This window comes from Somniosus microcephalus, chromosome 20 (genome assembly GCF_052327205.1).
Source record: "Somniosus microcephalus isolate GS21.2 chromosome 20, FLI_Smic_1.0, whole genome shotgun sequence".
In the NCBI taxonomy this organism is placed as follows: Eukaryota; Metazoa; Chordata; class Chondrichthyes; order Squaliformes; family Somniosidae; genus Somniosus; species Somniosus microcephalus.
Window position 1 is genome coordinate 57,636,019 of NC_141006.1, and position 22,871 is coordinate 57,658,889.

Here is a 22,871-nt window from a genome sequence, read left to right on the forward strand (position 1 = left end):
CTGCGGCACAAAAGTCCGCTTATATCTCAACTGTTCAGAAGACAGTTGTATTTAAAAGTGATTTTAGGTTTACGCTGGGTCTTGTGACAGTAAAGTCAATCTATATGTATCATGCTTCCACATATAGTTAGTCTTTCAGATGAGACGTTAAACTCAGGCCCCCCTCCCCCGTCTGCCCTCTCGTGTGGTCATAAAAGATCCCATAATACTGTTTCGAAATGTAGCAGGGGAGTTCGCCCCGGTGTCCTGCCCAACATTTATCCTCCACCAATACCACTAGAACAGATTATCTGGTCATGTATCTTATTGCCGTTTGTGGGAGCTTGCAGTGCGCAAATTGGCTGCCGCGTTTCCTACAACAGTGGCTCATTGGCTGTAAACGCTTTGGGATGGCCTGAGGTAGCGAAAGGTGCAATAGAAGTGGAAGTCTTTTTTCTTTAGTCTCTGAAAGCAAACACCAACATTGGAGACTATCGAATCTACGCAGTCACAGCCAGTCATGATGCACAGTGTACAGGAATTTGATGCTACAGTGAGTGTACAGCATAGAAACAGGCCATTCGGCCCAACTGGTCTATGCTGGTGTTTATGCTCCACACGAGCCTCCTCTCGCCCCACTTCATCTCACCCTATTAGCATAACCTTCGACCTCTTTCTCCCTCATGAATTATCTAGCTTCCCCTTTAAATGCATCTGTTATTCGCCTCAACTACTCCGTGAAACACTTTCATAATCTTAAAGACCCCTCTCAGGTCACCCTTCAGCCCCACAGCTTGTTCAACTGTTCCCGATAGGTTTATGACTTCTCAGTTCTGGATTACAAGATAAACAAACACATTTAGTGTCTATCAGATGGTCATCAATTTAAGGTTGTGCAATTGCCAGGAGTTCTTTTATTTTAATGCTAGGCTGGTGCTGTACATCGGCATGCTTGCATCGTGATATTTTACGTCAGGGCTCAAGCGCAGCGATACAATGAACCATGTGTTTAGTAGGCCGCAGGAAGAGATCGAGGCACGTGACTAGTTCCACAAAAAGTGGCTATACCTGCCTGCAGCCAGCTGTATGGAAGCGGTCATTTGTATGGTCGACCACTCAAAACCTCCACATCTGCAATCAGCAGTCTTTCAGTCAAAATGCCTGAATTCTATGTCCCGAGGGTAATTAAAAGGGAGATTAGCGAGGTGTTTGCGGCAGTCACCAAACACTAATATAAACAATGCCGCGCCAATGTTTCTGTAAGCGTGTAGATCCACCTCAAAGCGAGTTATCATATGCCGCAGGTGGCACAGGATGTCGCAGGTTGCAGACTAGGCTTGTATCCGCTCAGAGTATAGAAGAATATTTCCTCTGGTGGGTGAGTCCAAGGGGGCATTACTTTAACATTAAAGCTAGGCTGTTCAGGGACGATGTCAGGAAGCAATTCTCCACACAAAGGGTAGAGGAAATCTGGAACACTCCTCCTCTCCTCTCCCCCCCCCAAAAAAAAAAGCTGTTGAGGCTGATTTTATATATTTGTTCGGCAAGAGTATTAAGGAACATGGAACCAAGGTGGGTAAAAGGAGTTACAATACAGATGAGCCACGATCTAATTGAATGATGGAACAAGCTCGAGGGGCTGAATGGCCTCCCCCTGTTCCTGAGATTTTGCTCAGTTTCTGCATTGATAACCGGTGCGCACCCTCCCATTGATGATCGGTGCGCACCCTCCCATTGATGACCGGTGCGCACCCTCCCATTGATGATCGGTGCGCACCCTCCCATTGATGATCGGTGCGCACCCTCCCATTGATGATCGGTGCGCACCCTCCCATTGATGATCGGTGCGCACCCTCCCATTGATGACCGGTGCGCACCCTCCCATTGATGACCGGTGCGCACCCTCCCATTGATGACCGGTGCGCACCCTCCCATTGATGATCGGTGCGCACCCTCCCATTGATGACCGTGCGCACCCTCCCATTGATGATCGGTGCGCACCCTCCCATTGATGATCGGTGCGCACCCTCCCATTGATGATCGGTGCGCACCCTCCCATTGATGATCGGTGCGCACCCTCCCATTGATGACCGTGCGCACCCTCCCATTGATGATCGGTGCGCACCCTCCCATTGATGATCGGTGCGCACCCTCCCATTGATGACCGTGCGCACCCTCCCATTGATGACCGGTGCGCACCCTCCCATTGATGACCGGTGCGCACCCTCCCATTGATGACCGGTGCGCACCCTCCCATTGATGACCGGTGCGCACCCTCCCATTGATGACCGGTGCGCACCCTCCCATTGATGACCGGTGCGCACCCTCCCATTGATGAGCGGTGCGCACCCTCCCATTGATGACCGGTGCGCACCCTCCCATTGATGACCGGTGCGCACCCTCCCATTGATGACCGGTGCGCACCCTCCCATTGCTGATCGGTGCGCACCTTCCCATTGATGATCGGTGCGCACCCTCCCATTGATGATCGGTGTGCACCTTTCTCTGCTACTGAAGCTGTAAAGTTGCTTTAAAATTGCAGTGCTGAATGTGGCATCAGTGCTTCAAAGCTGCAGGCTGCAATGTAAACAGGACAAATTCCAGAGCATAAAAGAGGCCCCAATGTTGGCGAGATGCTTCCATGGGAATAAAAACAGAAAACAGTCCTTGCACCCCGCTGACCTAGTGGGTAAAGGCACTGCTCACTGTAGTGCGGAGCCATACAGACCAAAAGGTCCCGTGTCCGTTTCCTGGCCTGTGTCGAGATGGTTGATCTCCGCCAGCGTTAGATTGTTGTGCTGTGAATCCGCTCAGTGTCCCTTTACTAGGAGAGGAAAAATAACTTAGCCAGCGTTCTCGCATCCAATGGCTATCCATTGACCTCTGCTGGAAAGAGCATGTGTAGGGGCATCAGCTGATAAAATAAATCAGGGTCGATTGTGAAGCCTTGCATTGCTGGCACTGGTGTAGGCTAGACAGCACCATTCCACAGCACAGTGCAGTGCAATCCCATATTCCACCCCAAATGTGTTTAATTGCATTCCACTGACTCCCCAATTTACAATATAGCTTACATTATGTCCAAAGATTTACCTTTCTATCTTTACTCAAATAATTCTTAGTTTGATATTTTGCTCAGTACACACTGCCTAGCTCCCCCATAAAGAATGGCTACTCTGGCAAGGAACCGGAAGGCTGGGAGCCTATGGGCCAGTACTCCAGCAAAGCAAATGTCTTTGAGAGATGGGGAGAAAAGTAAATTGATTGTGGGGAGGGGAAAGAGAAATGGAAAGGAGACAGTAAACGCTTGAAGGACACATCAAGTCCATCAGCATCTAAAGAGAACAGGGTCTTCTAATAAAGGGTCTCTACTCAATGCATTAACCAGTCTTGTCTCTTTCAGATACCGACAGGCCTGCTGTGCATTTCCAGCACTTGGGTTAGAGATTTCAAGCACATTGATTTATTTTCATCTCAAGTTCTCACTACATCCATTTCCCTACACTTAATTCACGAAACACTTTTTGCATTACCTCACACAAAAGATGCTTTTATTCCTTTGTGAGCGTTACACATAGTTCCTGAAATTTTATTTATAGCAATGAATATATTAATGCCTCAAGAGTTACTGCCTTTGACATCTTGCAGTTTATTATTCTACATGCAAATTGTTTATGGCCCAAAAAGCACTGTACTTTTTCTCTCCTGGAAGTAGTTCACTTATTTGATGATACAACTAAAATTACTTTTCCATGAGTCACTTCAGTTTAACTATGTGAGGCTGTCTTCAGTCAGACAGTGACCTAGACCATCTGGAGGTGAGAAAGTACCCTAGACTCCACAAAAAATCAGCCCGCCTCCAATACTTTCATTTGTTCTAAGGCGCTGACCCATACTGAGCCTAGTTCCATGGATGCCAGCAATCATCTTCACACGAGAGCCTTGGCATCAAGTGTCGACTTAATTGGGCTCACGTACTACCTTGGACTCGCTAGTTATTTAGTTTTAATAGTCTGGAATTTGGTCAATACCCTTCCAAAATTACAAATAAACTGCATCTTGTACACAGTGCCATTATCTACATCATTTGCAACATGCGCAAAGCATAAATCAGATGCTTGTCAAGTAGGAAGCCCTCTTCCTAAGGCCATCTTGTTTCTTAATTATCTATTGCTTTAAATGGACTCCTCCAGCCCGGCCCTTTGTAAACTTTTACCCACTACTGACGTTACGGAGGCTTAATTTGCCTTTTCCTGGGTCAGATCGGTCCCCGTTATTTTTTAATGTAGGTGCTGCGTTTACATCTACAGAACCTCAGAGCATCCGTTGTTTTTTTCCCCATAACTATAGCTAGTTCCTCATGGAAATAGACCTTCTTTAGCACCCTAGGATCTGTCCCAGGGTTTTCAATGCCTTTAAATCGAACAACCAGCAGCTCGACACCAATTTCAAAGATTCGTAGATATTCAACGTAATACAGTAATTGGTTAGCAAGTCAGCATTTTCTTTTTCAAGGCACACAGAAAATAATCACTAATTGTACCATCATCTTCCTTCAAGGGCTTAATTGGGTTCAGGAGTGCAGGATGCACAATACAATTTTTTTTAGTCATGCCATCAATCAAATGAGCTAAAAAAGAGGGCAGTTGTGACAGAAATATTCCCCCTGTACTGTTCACCTGGTTGTGTCTCTACAGTATTGATACAATGCATGTATTATCTGATGTTTCATTGGGGAAGTCTCAACGCAGCAGCTGAATTTTCACAGCTTTCTGCAGGCCTGATGCCCAACTTTCCGTGGTTAGCATTCAATCTTATTTTATAATTAAATGTAAGCTTGCATCATTTCACTAGCACAGATGTACTGAAATGGCTTTGTGCATTGAGCAGGATAGAAGGCACTTCAAATGGACAACAGATGGCAAGACCCATGAACATCTGCAATGGCACTGGAATTCTAGAGGTCTCGATTTAAATTTGGGAGCATCAATGGAGGAACATTCCTTTCCAACAAAAGGATCGTTAGAACACAATTAGTCACTAACCATTGGCTAAGAGGTTCCATTCACAATTACAAGTTAAAATGGGTGCTTTGTATTGGTACCATTTTAGTTTGGGTTCCAGGCAACCGCCATCTACTTTACTAAATCACCCTTCCTGATCCTAAAAGCAAACTCTCAGACCCCTCGGAAAACTGGACCTACAAGTCTGCTGGAAGAACCAGAGTTAGTAGCTCAAACACAGGAAGTCAAGCTCACCTGATGCCAGTCTCCCAGAATCTGAAAGGAGGCAGCTCTGTATAAAAGCAGCTCTTTGTCACAGAGCAGCACCTATTGTTACACGCACCATCACTGCGGAATAAACTCGATCTCCGCTTCATAGTTATTGATGAAGCAAAAGTTGACTAAATTTTAAAGTTCTGATAAAGATTTATTACCAACCCAATGTTTACAGAATCTTTATTTTCTGACCCTCGACAATATTCTCACTAAACACACACACGGGGCACCATTACAGCAACGTTTAACAGAACTCCTAGCAATGCTACCTAGATCACCAGGGAGAAGGCAAAAATGTAAGAAGCTAGTAAAACAGAGCTTAGCTCTTGTAAATATGGCACAAGAGGGCAGCATACCAAATGTCAGCCTAATTATGGTTAAATTTCAATACAAGCTAGCCAGTTACAATTAGATATCTTGTTAATTTAGGTAAAATGTTCTTTGGCCAATTAGGAATTGTTCAATATCTTTCCTTCTTTATTGTGACATTTGCCTACAGAACAGTGACCACACTTCAGAAGTGCAGGAAACTTTGGTTTATCCGGAGGTTAACTGTCCAGAATGCTCGAGCCACCGGCAAAATTCAGGAGTCGGTTCAGTAAGTTTTTTTTCTTTTCGTTGCTTTTTTCCCCCCACCAGTCAGGCTCTGCAAGGTCTAGCTAAAGCTGTTGTTTAGCTACAGAGACGCTTGCAAGCTACGGCCGACTGTTTAGAAGCTGGGTTTGTTGCTAGATACGGAGCTCAAAAGCTTCCGTATGTTTTAACATTAGCGCTGGTTTGTCCGGCAGTTTTGATGGGACGGCAACAGCTCGGTCCCGTCAGTGCTGGATATCACAAAGTTTCCTGTAATTAGTTTGACGTGTAGTGTTTTGGATGTCCTGAGGACGTGAAAGATTTCTATATAAAATGCAGGTTCATTGTTTTTCATTTCTTCAGTTCTCTATCCAAGAGGGTGAACAAGCGACTCCCAACAGGGCTCTCAAGCAGCCCAAAGGGCAGGGCAGAAGAGTCAGGAACAAACTGTTCTTTCCATGTTCAGGCTCTTCCCTGGCTCCTAATGCCAGCCAGGATTGTGCATTTGTTATGTAAGGAATCAGAGTGAAGAATCCATGTCCTATTTTGATGAGCTTCACAGATTTTCATGCAACCAAGTGGTGGAACAGTTCACAATGTTATCCCCCCTACTTCCAGTATTCTTGGGGTCAATGCCTATTAGATAGCAGTTTTCTCATTGCACATAACAAAATTGTGCTTGGTATAAAGTGGCAAAACACAACTTCTAGCACTTCAGATAACTGGAATGTTTCAGTTGTGGCACATTTTACAAATCGGACAGTACCTAGCCTATCGTTTGGATCTATAGCAATTTCTACAGTTCCTAGTGTTATTCTACTCTCCCTTACAGATAATACAAAGTCGCATTTATATAGCAACTTTAATGTTGAAAGTTTCCCATGGTGCTTCATAGAGAACACACCTGCAAGCATGAGAAGAATTAGAAAAGATCAAAAGCATGGCTGAGGTTTCAAGGAGGCTTTCGAAAGCAGGGAGAAGTAGCAAGACTGCTTGTTTTGGGAAGAGTGCGCCAGACAGCAGGGCAGAGTTCCGTGAAAACTCTGCCACCGATGCATGCACAGGCCAGAATGAGGGGGACCAAAATACAAGGCCTGAAAGAAAGAACTTGCATTTCTATAGCACCTTTCACAACCTCAATGTCCCAAAGTGCTTTACAGCCAATGAAGCTTTTGCAGTGCAGTCACTGCTGTAATGTAGGAAACACAGCAGCCAATTTGCAAACAGCAAGGTGATACTGAGCAGATAATGTGTTTGTGATGTTGGTGGTTGCTGGATAAATATTGACCAGGACACCAGGGACAACTCTCCTGCTCTTCAAAATAGTGCCATGGGATCCTTTACATCCACTCAAGAGGCCTCGGTTTAACAGCACCTCCGACAATGCAGCACTCCCTCAGTACCTCACTGAAGCTTAGGCCTGGGACAGAGAGCAGGAGAGATTGCAGAGGACTTGCAAATGAGGACTATGGTTTTGAATTCTATGCATGAATGAAAATTTAAACTTAGATTGAGGATGTAAGTTGGTTAGCAGAATATAACATTTTCAGACACATGGTCTCCCACCTTTGCAAATCGTAGGTATGCAAACTGATTTGGAGCACAAAAGACTTCAATTAAAAAAAAAAATGCTCCAATAAAGTCCAGAGCTTCCCAAAGCTGCACGTGTGTGAGGAGACACCAAACAGGAATCAGTTATTTCCCCCAAAGGAGTGGAGGTGGGCGCAGAAAAATCAAGACTGAGGCACCAGCGTGACAAATGCATCCGCTCAAGATCAGCTTGACTAACATGTCCAGGTCTGTTCAGGCCAACGACAGGTGGCCCGCTCGCCAGCCATTCCATAACATTTCAAAAAAGTATAAAATCTCTCTTTGGACTCATATCCAACCTAGACTGAGGAATTAAAGGCTCCCCTCTTTGAGGGAGACAGCCAAGTGAAATTAGTTTCAACCCAGTTCCTATTTAGGGAATCAATGGATATGGGGATAGTGCAGGGTGGTGGAGTTGAGGTAGATGATCAGCCACGATCGTGCTGAATGGTGGAGCAGGCTCAAAAGGCCTCCTCCTGCTCCTATTTCTTATGCACAAACCAGGATACTTTCACTCAAGAGATTGGTTGCATGGCAAATGGCAATCACACTGCTGCAGTGACACTTGAGGCTCGGCTCCAGGGACTTTGCTGGAGTACAAAATGTCAGCTTTAGTCTGCATCGAACGCATGCTGCACGCTATTTGCAAGTATAAAGTCAGAAAGTGTTCTATTCTTAAACAGCCCCCTCAACACTACAGGTTTATGAAAGGTTTTTATTTTATTTTAAAGTTTCCAGTGCCCAGATGATGGTGAATACACAACCACATCAAAGTGATAAATTCAGTAAGTGGAAAGGTGCAGCAGAACAGCATGCGGTTATTAAATCCAAACAGTCAAGTGAAGCGAGGGCACATTTTAGATTACTCACTTGGTAAGTGCCTGAAGCAGTGTCAACCTCTGCTTTGAAAAGTACAACATTTTTTTTTTTTTAAAAAAGGTACACAGGGTTGAGTAGAGCATTCATCAGCCATTTCAGACCGAGCCATCACAAAATGCTTTCGAAATTTGACTTCACTCACTCCAATTACAGATTGACGATTCGTGCTGGCTAATTCTTGGGGGAAGTTTTTGTATTGACGGTGAGATAAAGATAATAAATACTTGCATTAGACAGCACTGTAGCACAAAGCACTGAACAAGATATTTTTTTCCCCTAAATATGCCGGTTGCTGCAGATTTACACAGAATTAACAGCAAACAGGCCATTCAACCCAACTGGGTCTATGCTGGTGTTCATGCTCCACACAAGCCTCCTCCCACCCTCCTCCATCTCACTATCAGCATCACCACCTATTCCTTTTCCCCCTCATGTACTTATTTAGCTTCCCCTTAAATGCATCTATTCGCCTCAACTACTCCTTGTGGTAGCAAGTTCCACATTCTCGCCACACTCTAGGTAAAGAAGTTTCTCCTGAATTCCATACTGGATAATGAGGGACTCTTATACTTATGACACCCAATTTGTTACATAGGCAAACATAGCAGCCATTCTATATCAGCAATATCCCACAAACAGCAGTGGCCAGTTAATTTGACTTTTTGGTGCTGTGGCTAAAGGAGCAATCCTGGCCACAAGAAAGGACTTGTGCTTTTCACATCCTTAGGATGTCCCAAAGCACTTCAGCCAATCCATTAATTAGATAGCATGGGGCCACAAACAGCAACGAGATAGATTTCCCACACTTCAAATTGTGCCATGGGATCTTCAGCATCCACCCAAAAAAGGCACACAGGATCTCGGTTTAACAACTTACCCGAAGGACGGGGTCTCTGGCAATGCAGCACTCAATTCATGACACTCAAGTGTCAGCCAAGATTATGTGCGCAAGTCTCGGATGAGAGGACTGAACCCACAACCTCCTGACCCCGGGGCCACGTTAGCCCCAAGGAAAGGACACATTTTCAGCACCTAGTGTCAACGTCACTTTTCAAATCAGACGCAGCAAGGGCTAGATAGAAAGTAAAGACGTCCCCGCCCAGCAAACATGGGGAAGAGTAGCTTCCAGTGCATTCGTTTGACATTTTTCATACCAACAATCCTGTAACTAGACCCCATTTGACTCAATTGTGGGCAGTGTGTGTGTGTGCTGTGAACTTGGATCTACCTGAAACTACCGAACCTCATTCCTCCAACAAACCAGCAGCCACAGCAAAAAGGGCTTTGACGTCAGGTTTTAACCCAGGTTCAAACCCACTGCTCCACCCAGAACGTTTAATTTTCATTTGTTCAAAATACTTCAGTTGAACGCATTTTCCAAAATAATTATCCTTTAGTGGTTATTTAATCATTTTGAATTGGACTATAGCAATTTTTTAAAAATTCATTCCCTGGGCAAATTTATTGCCACCCCGAGTTGCCCTTGAGAAGGTGGTGGCGAGCCGCCGCCTTAAGCTGCTGCAATCCATGCAGTGAAGGTGCTCCCACAATACAGTTAGATAGGAAGCTCCAGAATATTGACCCAGTGGCGATATACACCCAAGTCAGGATGGTGAGTGACATTGGGATGGTGTTCCCATCAACCTGCTGCTCTTGTCCTTCTAAATGGTGGAGGTTGTGGGTTTAGCAAGTTGCTGCACTGCATCCTTTAGATAGCACACACACTGCTGCCATGGTACACCGATGGTGGAGGGGGTGGATGTTTAAGTTTGTGGATGGAGTGATCAAGTGGACTGCTTTGTCCTGGATAGTGTATGTAATTTGCTATGCAGTATTTTTTTTTTTTTATTAATATAATGTTACCTTCATATTCAACTATCTACAATATCTGTATGTGGCTGTCTGAACAGCACCAGATCAGCACTGTCGCCATAACACAACCCGAGATATCCATCCATGTTTGTGCTCATCGTGAAGCATGTTAATGCTGTGGGATGGAACATGTGGCATTTCATTCACCTCATGTCAGAATCTCAAACACTCGGATCAGGTGTAGCACGCTTGGATGTGGAGAAATGGCCCCTTTACTGTGCCCCAACTTTAGAAAAGTGCCCCCTGTAGTTCAAATGACGATTTTCCTTTTACTACACCAGCCACTCTGGTTATCTCAGATTGCCAACACAATCCCAAATATGGGGTGATTGTGCATGATGGATCCATGCACAACCAGAATGGGGCTAAGACTGCTATAAAATCATTTCACACAGTTAGAAGAACATTCAGCCCATCAGTCTGGGCTGAACTTGAGCCTAAGTCCCAGGGGCGAGAATCCAGAGACTAACCCATTGCACCAACTCAGCCCCTGGATTTCAGAGGGTCTTTAGATAGTCAATTGAAATGGGGGGGGGGGTGCTTAGTACATTTTTCTACTTTTGACAAATGAAGGCAGAGCTGAATGCACAGTAGCATTTCTGGGGAAATATCTGCAGGCAATGTATCTTTAAGCCTGGCGTGGAGCTGCACCGCAATCCTTCGGACCAATTTCCCCACAGCGTTCATTAAACTGTGCAAGTGGCCAGACTCTAACCCCACATTTCAGTGGCCAGCATTGTCACTAGTCTGATTTTTTGCAAACTATTAGTGAAAAGAAAAATCACATTTGAGCCAATACACTTTTATTATGATATACTTCTTGTGCGACACCCTGAATCCATCGCCTTAAATCTCTCACCGCTTCATCCTACTGTCACACAACTCAAAATGCTCTCCAGACTCTACCCAAGTTTGGAAGGACAAAATCTATAATGTTAATGCCAAGGAGAGGGGTTACAGTTCAAGTGGACACTGAACATTTCACACCCCTCCCACAATGTTTACTGAAATTCAAGTGACATTACTTCGGTAAATCTAATTCTGTAAGCCATCAATTCAGACAGAATGAGAATCAACAGGGTTTAAGTAAACAGGATTTTTTTGTATATAAAAAAAAATGAAACTTAACACTCAGTACTCAAATGTTTTCAGACTTTCCAAGTTGACAATTTTCAGCGCATTACAATCTTCCAATTAACAAGTTTTAGCGTGACCAACCTTTTTAACACACTCCTCCTCCTCTTGACGTTTTTCGTAATGAGAAAAGTCATCAAAGATGGAGGTCGTATGCTTGTAACTGGCAATAATTTTCAGAACCTGCTTGGCTTTTTCCAAGGGCACCTCCTGAGTGTCTCGGGAGTTGGTGACAGGTTTATTCTCATTGTTTTCCAGGCGAATGTGCCGCAGTTGACTATTGGGCACGTCCTTCACAAATATCCACCTCACGTCGAACCGTCCCTTCCACTTGTCCTGAGACCACACCCCAGCACAAGTGTTGTAGTCCACAGTTGACTTCATCTCGGCGACGCCACAGAAGTGGCCACTGCCGTTGACGCTGAACAAGAGGTAAACCGGGCCCTTGCCGTTCATGGTACGGTAGGCTCCATCCAGTCTCTTGTTGCCGTGCTCGGTACTACACCAAATGGAATATTTAATAGAGCGATGGATGTCATCCTCTGAGTAGCTCTTAATGATGAAAACGCGTCCGTGTTTGGGGTTCCAGTCAAAATCCTTGGGGTTGTAGTTGTTGACGGATCTCAATTTCTCCAAGACTGGATGCGCTTCCGCAGAGGCAGAGTTTGAATTCCCATGCGCCAGCCCAATGCCTCCAGCATCCACTCCATTTTGGCCAAAGCCAGCTGCCCGGTTGCGGGGTGCAACCCAGCGGTTTGGTTGCGGCTGCTGCTGCACTGGCTGCGGCGGCACCTGCTGCTGCTGGCCCGAGGGCACCTGCTGAGGCTGCATGTTCACCACCTGTTGGTTCACTGGCAGCGGAGGTGGCTGGCCTTGCTGCTGGCCGCTGGCTTGAGTGGACGGCTGAGGAGCACTTTTGGCCACAGTCCCCTTGTTATCCCAGGTACCAATATCCATATTATGCTTAATTGGAGGGGGTGGAAGGGAAGGCCCACTGGACCCACCTTTTGCCTTCTTGGGTTGGGGTTTCGCCGGCTTGCTTGCGATGTCAGCCCATGAAGTTGGCTTCGGGGGAGCGATAGTAGTTGGTGGCATGGGATTAGAAGGTATCGCGTTATTTGAAATAGTCGATATAGGGTTACTCCCAACAGCAGAACCTACCATTTTAGATACGTTACTTGCAACCTCACCACCACTTATCTTCAGTCCTGCCATACCTTGGTCAATGCTATTCATGCCTGGTGCTTTATTCAGTGTCTCGTTGGCAAAAGCTGACTGTCCGTCCATCATAGCTCCGCCGAGAGAGCTAGGAGGGTAGGCATAGCTGCTAGGGCTATAGCCTGAGCTTTGAGTGGACTGTCCCGGAGAACTGCTGGTTCCCCAAGCTGAGAAGTCCACACCACTAGGAAAGAAGTTAAACCCATGCTGGCTCAGGAAAGGAGTGTTCCCCAAAGTCCCTGGTTGTCCAAACATTGCATCAGGTAGAAAGTGATGCTCTCCGTTACTCAGCTGTCCATACGATGTCAGATAGGGCATAGGTGGATCCCCTCCTGTCGACCAGGCAGCCTCACTTAATGAATACTGGAACCCTATAGATGGGCTGTAGTAACTTGGTAGGTAGGAGTCAGACATGGCAGTATAGGTATTGTTCTGTAAAGAAAAAAGAAAAATAATCAGTAACAAAAGAAGTTGCATAGAGTACAACTAAGTACCGAGTATCTTAACAGTCTAAGCAATCTTCCAAAATTCAGCCTACAGCTGACAGAAAGCAAGCGAAGTGTTCAGCACCGTCACTGGGATTTTCACAATGCATTAAGTTTGTCCACTGTAACCGTCAATACTACTAGAGAGTAGAAAGCCCCCACGGGAAACTCTGAACTATACAGTAAGCACATCATGATCCCATGATCAGAAAACTCCCTCAGTTCTCAACAGTTACCAGCGGGAATTACTTCAGTATTAGAAACTTTCCTGGCTTAAAACATTGAATTATGGAACTTAAGTGTAAAAGAAAGCCCGAAAAATGTATACTTTTCATAAGTTGGAAAAATCACAAACTAAGATTTCTAGGCTCACCCCTCCTCAAATTTTCCCCAGTCTCCACACCAACATCCAAGCCCCTCACAATAACAGTTTGTAACAGAGAGGTTACATAATTCAATGCTACCCCCTCTCAATGATCTCCCCCATTACTCCGTCTAGTGCCTCCTAGCGCATAACTTGAGGTTGGGAACTCAGCATGTGGAGAAATCGTATGCACACCCAAATTTTAATACTAAGTATTATAAAGATCCAATTTACCATCCTAAATTCTAAACATCTATGTAAAGACCATTGGTGTCAATCTGAATTAAAACTTACAATGGCACAGCAAAGATTTTCTGCGATCCTCTTAAAAACATTGGTAACACATATGCAATTATACTGCCAGAAATTTTGGGAGTTTGTGTGTGAGAAATCAGGTTACTGGGTGGCACAGTGGGCTAAACACGACAAGACTGATGGGATTAAAGTCTCTTCTGTCTGCGTGTGTTCTTTGTGAAGTGAGTTTGTGCAGTCTAGATCCAGCACAATACTGTCCTTAATTGAACACTAATTGTCAATCTTACTCTGGCCTCAGGCTGGCTGGTGCAGTACATTAGGGGATGCTCTTCTGCAACAGGAGCTGAAGTACATGGCTTGGGGCAGAGTGGAGGGAACTTTACTCTGCATCTGGCTGTGCTTATAACAACCCGGGAGTGTTGGCTGTTGACAATGGGTGAATGACTTCCATTTCTTTCCACTGATATCCCTCAACTAGACAAGCACTGTTTAAAAATGTGAAATTCTTCCTTTACTCTCCCACACAATATTGAGACCACACAATCCTGATTAATTACAAGAGAAACAGCAGATAAACAGAAACAAATATCAGCAATACAGAACATACAAACTGTTAAAATAAATCACTTTACAACAAATGGCTCAACATGATACAAAGGAAAAAAAAAAGATTCATGTAACTAGAAAAAAACCTTTTTTTAATAAATAGCTTTAATGGACTTTGCTTGATTGAGTAGTTTTATAATTCTGCAAAGTAATTTGGCCAGAAAACATCGCCATGGAAGTACACAAATGTAGTCTTTGTTCCAATTGCTGAAGCCCAAACTATATGCACAATTATACTGCATTATAATTACAAGATTGTAATGGAGAAATGGCACAAGCTATCTATTCAATCCTGCTGCCACAACTCCCATTAAGCGTTATTTGGAAAGTTGAGAACTCAAAAGGAGGAACCATTGCACCATTTACTAGCAAAACAAAACAAAGAACTGTTACTTTATTTGAAGGAGGAAACAACAGAGCTTGGGTTTTCTCATTGTGTCCCACTAATAACTTAAATCAGAGCGTCAACTTCCCAACAAATGAAACTGTCAGACATTCGGGGAAAAAATGACTCCTGTACTATCCCACTCTAACCACCCCCAGGTCACTGACTGGGAAGGGGCACCAGTAATTTCCCCCCTTTCCTCTCAAAGGCATCAAAAAATATGGCAAGAGCGCCAGAAAGTGACCAGTCAGCTTGTGCGAGCCCAATGAGTGCTCAACAGCAGCTTGCATTTATACAGCACCTTTAACAAAGAACGCCCCAGGGTACTTCACAAATAGCCGCAATGAAAACCGACATCAAGCCAGTGCCACATTGAGATTTTTGATCTATCTCCTTCACGGAAAGGATTTTGGGATTGAGCTACGTTTATGCAGCATGTTTTAAAACAAAGTGAATATGCACAGGGTTAGAAGAAAATGGCAACAGATTGTTTGCATTTAGAGAATGTATATTAAACCCAGGCATTGAAGCTGCTACCCATGATGATCAGGAGCAGTCATTATCTCACCTCAGGTGCTCCGAGCAAACATTATGTCCTTTTCTGTTGAGCTTTGCATTAAGCCAGTTTTGTTTGGTGGTGGGTGGTGGAAGAGAAAGCAAGGTGGTGGCAGGCCTGATGAGCAGTACTTCAGTGAATCACTAGTCAGAAACCAAGACACAACTTCCCACGGGACAGGAAACAGCCACCCATGTGTTAGGAGTCAGGTCCAGCAAAGGCTGCAAAGTCAGTCAAGTTTTAAACAGCAAGCAGGAAGGGCAGGCTATGTTCAGAAGAGAATGCAGCAAGGTAGCTAGTGGTCCAAAAAGACAATCCACTGACATGGAGGAGCATAGCACATTTTAAAGAGGATTAGGAAGAGAATTCCAAAGAAAAGGCACCAGGCAGTCAAAGGCTCTACTACCAACAATGGTTCAAAGGGGGTGGGTAGATGTACAAAAAGCCAGTGTCAGAAGAAGGGTGATGCTGGCGGGGGGGGGGGAGGCGTGGAGGAAGAGGAGAGTGGAATCTCAGGCTGGAGGAAGTTGCAGGACTCATGGAGGGATTCAAGGCCGGGGACCTTAAATTGAAAGGCATTAGGAACATGGAGCCAATGTAGATTAGTGAGGACTGCAGTAACGAGCGAGTGAGACTTAGTACAGGACAGGATGTGTGCAGCACACTTTTAGACAACTTGAGTTACGGTGGGTGGAGAAAAGGAGACCAGTAAGGAACTCTGGAAGTGACTAGAGCACATAGGTTTTCAGCATTTAAGAGGCTGAACTAAGGACAAAGGCAATGTTGTGGAGATGAAATTCAGTGGTCTTTGTGACAAGATAGAATATGGGTCTAAAGCTGAGCTCAAGGCTCAGCAGGACACAGAGGCTCCAAATGGTCTGGTTGAGCATGAAGCTGTGGCCGTGGAGGGGCACAGGGATGGAAATCAGTGGCAAGCAGGGTTTGTGGTTTGGGTTCAAGATGATAGCTTTGATCTTCCTGATGTTGAGCTGGCGAGTTGCCAATCATCCAAGACTCGATATTGGACAAGCAGTCCAACAGCAGAGAGTGTGAAGGGATGCAGCACAGAAGCAGAGCCAGATGTTATCGACATATATAGAAGCTGACCCCATGCGTACTGATGATCGCAACTGAACCCAATGCTAGTCTCAGTAAATGTCCACTCAACCAGCAGGGGCGTCACTGGAAAGGGTGGGAACCTCAGCAGATTCTTCCTCTCCCTAGGCTAGGAACAGTGAGGCCTATTTTAGCCTATTTCATGCTGCTCTGGCTTAAATCAGGTAACTCAGCACAGTCCCACAATTGAACCAGGGTTATTATGGTCTAGATGGCCAAGTACAGACTAGGCTATTGGGGAGGAGAGCTTTCAGAAAACATTTTAGAAATGGAGTAACCAGCCTTTGTAACAGACTCCACTTTTCTAATCTACCCTCCGAGGTATCTCTCTCAACCTCCAACACACTGAAGCTCTGAATTATAGGCAAATAAACTTTAATCTTAAAATCTGCCCTTTGTTTGGATTTTAATTTTTCTCATTCCAGGTAACCACAATCTCATTAGTCTGTCTCAAACATTTTGAGAAAGACATTCCAAACATCTGGGTGGGGATTATCTTTTAAAATATATTCACACATCTTTCATGCACACTGAAGCATCTGTTTAAATGCACAGATTAGCAAACCAAAATTAGTTTTAGCTTTTCATTGGGAGAAGTTTTTAGAAAAATTCAAGTGACAAAAGCAAGGAGGGAATAAAACCACTCAATGAGAGCCACCACTTCCAACCCTGCCACTCCTCTATTTCATAAGATACAATTAAACTGGTACAGCGCAACAGTGCTTTGTGGCTCCTCGGTGTTTGCTTAGCTCCCTGATGCTTCCGCCATCCAACCGATAGCCAAATCCTCCTCCCTAACAAACAAATCGCTAAAGATCATTAATGGCTACCGGGGGGGGGGGGGCAGCGGAAAATGATTTTCTAGCTAAATTACAGCAAGTGAACTCCCCAAAGACACAGCTGGGTGGGCAAACAAAGCTCAGGCGTTTGTATGCACTGCCAATGTGTAGAATGAGCTTGTCTACTTACTGAGCTCTCGTACTCTAGAACTGGCCAGAACTTCTAAACAAATGGGCAGCTCAGAATTCGCCAACAAAGCTTCTGGAAATGGGATGCTGAAGGATACAATCACTGAAGGAGGCATATCAGGACTCATTGCAAACTTCGTGAGACCAGTGACGCATCTGTCCTCAACATGGTTTGGCGCCATTAGTAGCACTCTTGCTTCTGATCAGAAAAACATGGGCTCAAGACTCACTCAAGGATTTAACAGGTAATCTAAGCTGCCCCTCCAGTGCAGTACTGAGCGAGTGCTACATTGTTGGAAATGCCGTCTCTCATATTAGACGTTAATGATTGGTCTAAAACTGGACCGATCATTTGGTGGACAGGTGGACTTAAAAAAATCCCACGGTGGTATGTGAAAAGCAGGTTGTTCTCCGAGCAACCTGGATAGCATTCTTCCGTCAACCAATTCACTTCAGAGACATCCTGGGGAAATGTTAATGCACCACATCAATGGTATGGTTTCAAATTGGTATAATGAACCTGCCAAGGATCTAACTTTGAGATATGCTCGCTGTATATTAATTTGGTAACTGCAGGTTATAGTAAAAGCCCCGAGCTGTCTTGGTAGCGGAGTGAATAAATGCACTGCCTGTTATGGTGCCATTAATGTCTCACTCAGGGCAGCAGTGGGGCATAATTGACCTCAAGAGTCCCTACTGTGGGAAGTGAGTCCAACTTCCTCGTCCCAATCACTATCCAGTGATTCCTACTGGCAAGTACACGGACGGATATCAAGCAAAAACTCAGGTTCAGTTGTGATGCCGGTCAACAACTTGCATTCATGTAGCACCTTTAATGCAGTAACACATTCCAAGGCACTTCACAGAAGGGTTATCAAACAAAATTTGACACCGAGCCACATAAGGAGATATTAGGACAGGTGACCAAAAGCTAGGTTTGAAGAGGTAGGTTTTAAGGAGCATCTTAAAAAGGTGGAGAGGTTGAGAGGGGAACAGCCAAACAGAAAATAGCCTGTCACTCAGTGCCACGGTTCACAAATGAAGACTGGCTAAGTACCAGAGGATATAATTGGAACTGCAACCCTGCAAGGGATCAACACTTTCGAGGGGGGGAGGGCAAAATTGGGAGAAAATTTGGATTGATATGCTATGGAGAACAGGCCCCAATTCTAAATCCTGTACTGGCATTTGTACCTAGGCTGCTTCTCCTTGCCTTCACAGAAAGTTACATTCCCAATCTTATCTACTTAACTGTGGAACTGAGCCAAGTCTAGGTTGTGGATGAAATGTTGGAGAATGGAAAAAGGTGAGTGCACAGGAGGGAGGACCCATCTACAACACACCCTAGCAACAAAACCAGGAACATTGACAATACCCAAAGACAGTGCAAACCCTTCCGCTCTGGAAGGAATCAAGTGCTCGACAGTTGCATAAAAAAAACTGGAGGAAAAAAAACACCAACAAAATGGACTTTCTCCACCCCCCCACCCGCTCTACAATTCCTAACAAATTTCCACCTAGCTGAGGAAACCTGTCCCCAAAACAATAAATTAAATTCACCATCAGTGCTGGGCCATTGGCAATTTGATTCTGCAACACAGAACTCCCCCTCCTCCCATCACAGCCTCCAGTGTTTCATATTGTAAAATCGATCAAACATTATCCATTGCCTCCCACCGCGTGAATTGCTAAAGAAATTCTCGCACACTCACCTGCCTGGTCTGAGTGCTCAGATAAGGCTCAAAATCGTCGTCGTTTAGTGCATCCTTTTGGTGAACTGCTCCATTTTGCACTATAATAGAATTGGGGGGGGAGGGGGGGAAAAGATTGAATGAAAACTGGAAATCTTATTAGGTCATAACAGCAGCTGCCCTCCGATAGCAGGCTGGAGCAGGGTCAGCCTCAAAGACTAAATGAACGCTGGATCTGGTAACATGTAATATAATCAAGAGCTGAAATAGAATCAGGTGAAGACAAAAACCCAACACATTTCTCGCTCGCTCCCCCTCCAATTATATCCTCTCCTGAAGTCATGCGCCTAGATAGCAACTGTTAGGAAGTAGGGAATCATAATCCCACTCCAATCCTCACTGGACACCTACTCCTGCACTTTCAAGCAAGAGTTTGGTCAGCATGACTCACTAACTCACCATGCAGTGTATTTACTCAGCAGGACAGACAAGCACGTGGTGCAAAGATACAGCATTCCTGCCTAGATAACAAGCTGAAGGCCTATGAATAGCAGCTTCGCTTTCCCGCCACATGTTTTCGTTAACCCAGGGATCTTTCACGAACAAATGCCTCAACCAGCTCTTCAAGTAAATATAATATATTGGTTGCAATAAATAGAGGGCTCTATTACACGGACACCTTTACAACATGAATTGCAGACTCAAGAAAGAAAATCCTTTAAGTAAAAGTAGAAGACTTCACTGGGCGGCTGATAAATGCACTGCCTAGTGTGGTGCTTAGCCAGGCATCACAGTCCCAATCTGGATTAAGTCACCCAATCTGTGCCGGGGCGCAAGCAAGAGGTTCTACAATTTGCTGGGAAGTGCACAGCTCTGGGCATCAGCCAAGTACAGGATTTGGCCCAGTTGCGATGGCCCCTGCAGTCAAACAGCATACCAACACAACATCTGGGCTTACACACAAGTGGCCAATGCACATGGAATTGTACCCCAGTACAAGTCAGCACCTTTAAAAGGAGCGGAGAAAAATTGGGGGGGGGGGGTGAGGACGCAAAGGAGGAGGAGGGAGGAAAAAGAGAAACTAAACCAAAAGGTTTTAGATTAGACATCTCCCAGGACATAACCAATCACTGTTTTGCATTATGAACTCGAAACTCTGACTAAGCAAGCCAGTATTTTAATTGGGAATGGTAAATCATTGCATTTTTAAAAAAATAAACCAATGACTGCATCGAGCCCTGTAGCAAACAGAAGGTGATATGACCCACGTGTTTTTATGATCATAGATGTGGACCAATAGAAGCATTTGTGACTATCTGCTGGCCATGTGTTTATAGTTCATACAGCTAAGCTAGTAGAGAAGCCAGAAGGATTTTTCCATAGACTGGATACCAGAGACCATATTAATTTACCAGACATAAGTCTGAGAATGTGGGATGATCATTCTAACAGGCCTTTCCCTTTAATTCGCCTATACATTAATAGTTTCCTCAGGCTTGTGACCAGTTAGCATTTTGATACAGCAAAACGTACAAGCAAAAAGATGGACGCTTTTGGAATGGCCTCACAGAAGGAGAATGTTGTAAATTGTCTGGGAGGTCAGAGTGATTAACACTTAAGAAATAAATTTGTGATGGGCAGGGGACACATGCTGTACGGTCAGAGATCAATTACCTCTCAAGTGAGCAGTTAGTATCAGGGAAACGTTTGGGAGTTATATATCTATGATTAAAAAGGGCAGCATTGTAGCTGTAAACGTATTTACATAATTGGAGCGGTGTTTATTTTACCAGCGATGCATCAAAAGGGTTTGAAAAGAATTGTACAAATAGTATTTGCAAATCACTCCCTTAATTGGGGGAGGGGAGAACATTTCACCATTTTTGTTGAATGATATGAATGAGCTCGCTCCAAATGAATGCGAGTTGACAAGTCAGTGGCTCATTGCTAAGAAAAGACCACATGAAGACAAAAGCTAATAGTGGGAAGACTTTTAACTGAAGTAGAAACAAAGGGTGGGCAGATCCAGGACTTGGTATGGGAAAAGCACAATAGCAAGAATCTCTAGCCAGCCTAGTTACAAGAAATGTCAAAACTATTAATGAAATCTTTACAAGTTAACTCTGAAAGGACAGTTGAAAGTTAATGAATTTACAAATTTACATACAAAGAGGCAATCCTTTTATTGACAAGCACGCTGTAAAAATTTGATTGCAAAACACTGGTTCTAAAATCATTCAACAAAAATGGTGAAATGTTCTCCCCTCCCCCAATTAAGGGAGTGTCTTGCAAATACTACAATTTGTACAATTCATTTCAAACCCTTGCCTAGTGTTAAATGGGTATATTTTGGGGAATAAAAAGCTGAAAACACCCCCCCCCACCCAAAAGAAAATTTTGTTACGAACAAGTGCAATTGTCTTATTTAAATAAAAGAAAATCTGGAATGAAGATGGCAATGAAATGCATTAGTCATTCTTCCTGTTCGTGGGGAAGCGTGTATTTTTATATCATAGATCTTTTGAAATTAAAAATCAAATCCCCGTCACAGATTCCCCCAACAGAGCGAGGTGGAGAGAGGGGGGCAAAAGAGGGAAGAAAATGAAGGGGGAAGGAGTGGAGGAGTAAAACTCAACACAGCCATTGGAGGCTCGGCCCAACTGGAGTCCCGGGCTTTGAGGCCTGTACTCCTTCCCTTCCCCCAAACACCCGAGCTTTCCTTACCCCAGGTGCAGATCTATGGAGAGGAATTAATTCTAAATAAACCACCCCCCGAAAAAATCCCCCCCGCATCCGCGGTCTAGCCAATATTTAAAAAAATAAAGTAGACAGGACAGGCCGAGGCTGCAGGGCCTTCCCCCGGGAGCCACACTTTCTTACCTTTATTTCCTTGGCCTTTCGGTCTCTGCGTCAGTCGGTTTCCATCGAGAAGGAGGGAGGGAGTGAGGGAGGGGAGAAAAAAAAAAGGAAGAGCATTAATCGAATGCCGAGGCTGCGGCCTAAACCCACCCGGAGAGGCCGGGGGCCGGAAAAACTCCGCAAAAAACCCCTCGGCCCGGTCGGTTAAATAAACCTTACCTGGTCCAGGACGCTGGTGGCCGACATTTCTTCATGAACCGAGGCCTGGGGGGGGGGGGGTGGGGAGGGGGAGAGGGGAAAGAGTCGGTACGCGAGTCCCGAGGCTGTGGGCTGGGCTCCAGCGGCCTACACAGCGCGCTGTCGGAAGCGGGTGCGGGAGGGCGCCGCGCGGCTCGATTAGGATTTTTTTCTTCTTCTGACCGACCGGGTGGGGTCCCGGTGGATCGATCCGCGCTCCCGCTGTGGCTGGGGTTTTTATATTTATTTTTATATTTGTGTACGACGACTCGCCGTTCGCTGCTGCTTCTTTTTCCCCCCCCGGTCTCGCCGCTCCGCTTCTCACTCTCCCTCCCTCACACAATGGCGGAGCCGCTCACATGGGCCACAGCGGAAAGCCAACTACAAGAGCGCCGCCCGCCCGCTCATCCCACGGCCCCTCCTCTCACAGCACAGCCCAGCCGCCAAAAAACCCCGCCCCCGCCCGCGGTCCTCCCGCCGCAGCGCCACCTGCCGGTCCGGAGGACTTTCCGCCAGGCTTCTTCCTCCCCTCCCCCAACCCCACCCCGCGGTCCTCCCGCCGCAGCGCCACCTGCCGGTCCGCAGGACTTTCCGCCAGGCTTCTTCCTCCCCTCCCCCAACCCCACCCCGCGGTCCTCCCGCCGCAGCGCCGCCTGCCGGCCCGGAGGACTTTCCGCCAGGCTTCTTCCTCCCCCCCCAAACCCGCCCCCGCGCTCCTCCCGCCGCAGCGCCGCCTGCCGGCCCGGAGGACTTTCCTCCAGGCTTCTTCCACCCCCCCACCAATCCAACCCCGCGCACCTCCCGCCGCAGCGCCGCCTGCCGGCC

General features: G+C 45.6%; 1 protein-coding gene across 1 annotated transcript in view; it reads right to left on the reverse strand.

Annotated features, from left to right (window-relative positions):
* LOC147103301 (YTH domain-containing family protein 2-like) overlaps positions 1 to 22,452 on the reverse strand; it is a 31,149-nt gene extending 8,697 nt beyond the window's left edge. The window contains exons 1-4 of the mRNA XM_085962765.1: positions 22,029 to 22,452; positions 21,831 to 21,855; positions 18,972 to 19,051; positions 11,391 to 12,956 (exon numbers count right to left, since the gene is read on the reverse strand). Coding sequence (XP_085818891.1) covers positions 11,391 to 12,956; positions 18,972 to 19,051; positions 21,831 to 21,855; positions 22,029 to 22,055 — 1,698 coding nt within the window. The 5' untranslated portion in view covers positions 22,056 to 22,452. The remainder of the gene's footprint in view (positions 1 to 11,390; positions 12,957 to 18,971; positions 19,052 to 21,830; positions 21,856 to 22,028) is intronic.
* Positions 22,453 to 22,871: the final 419 nt, after the last annotated feature.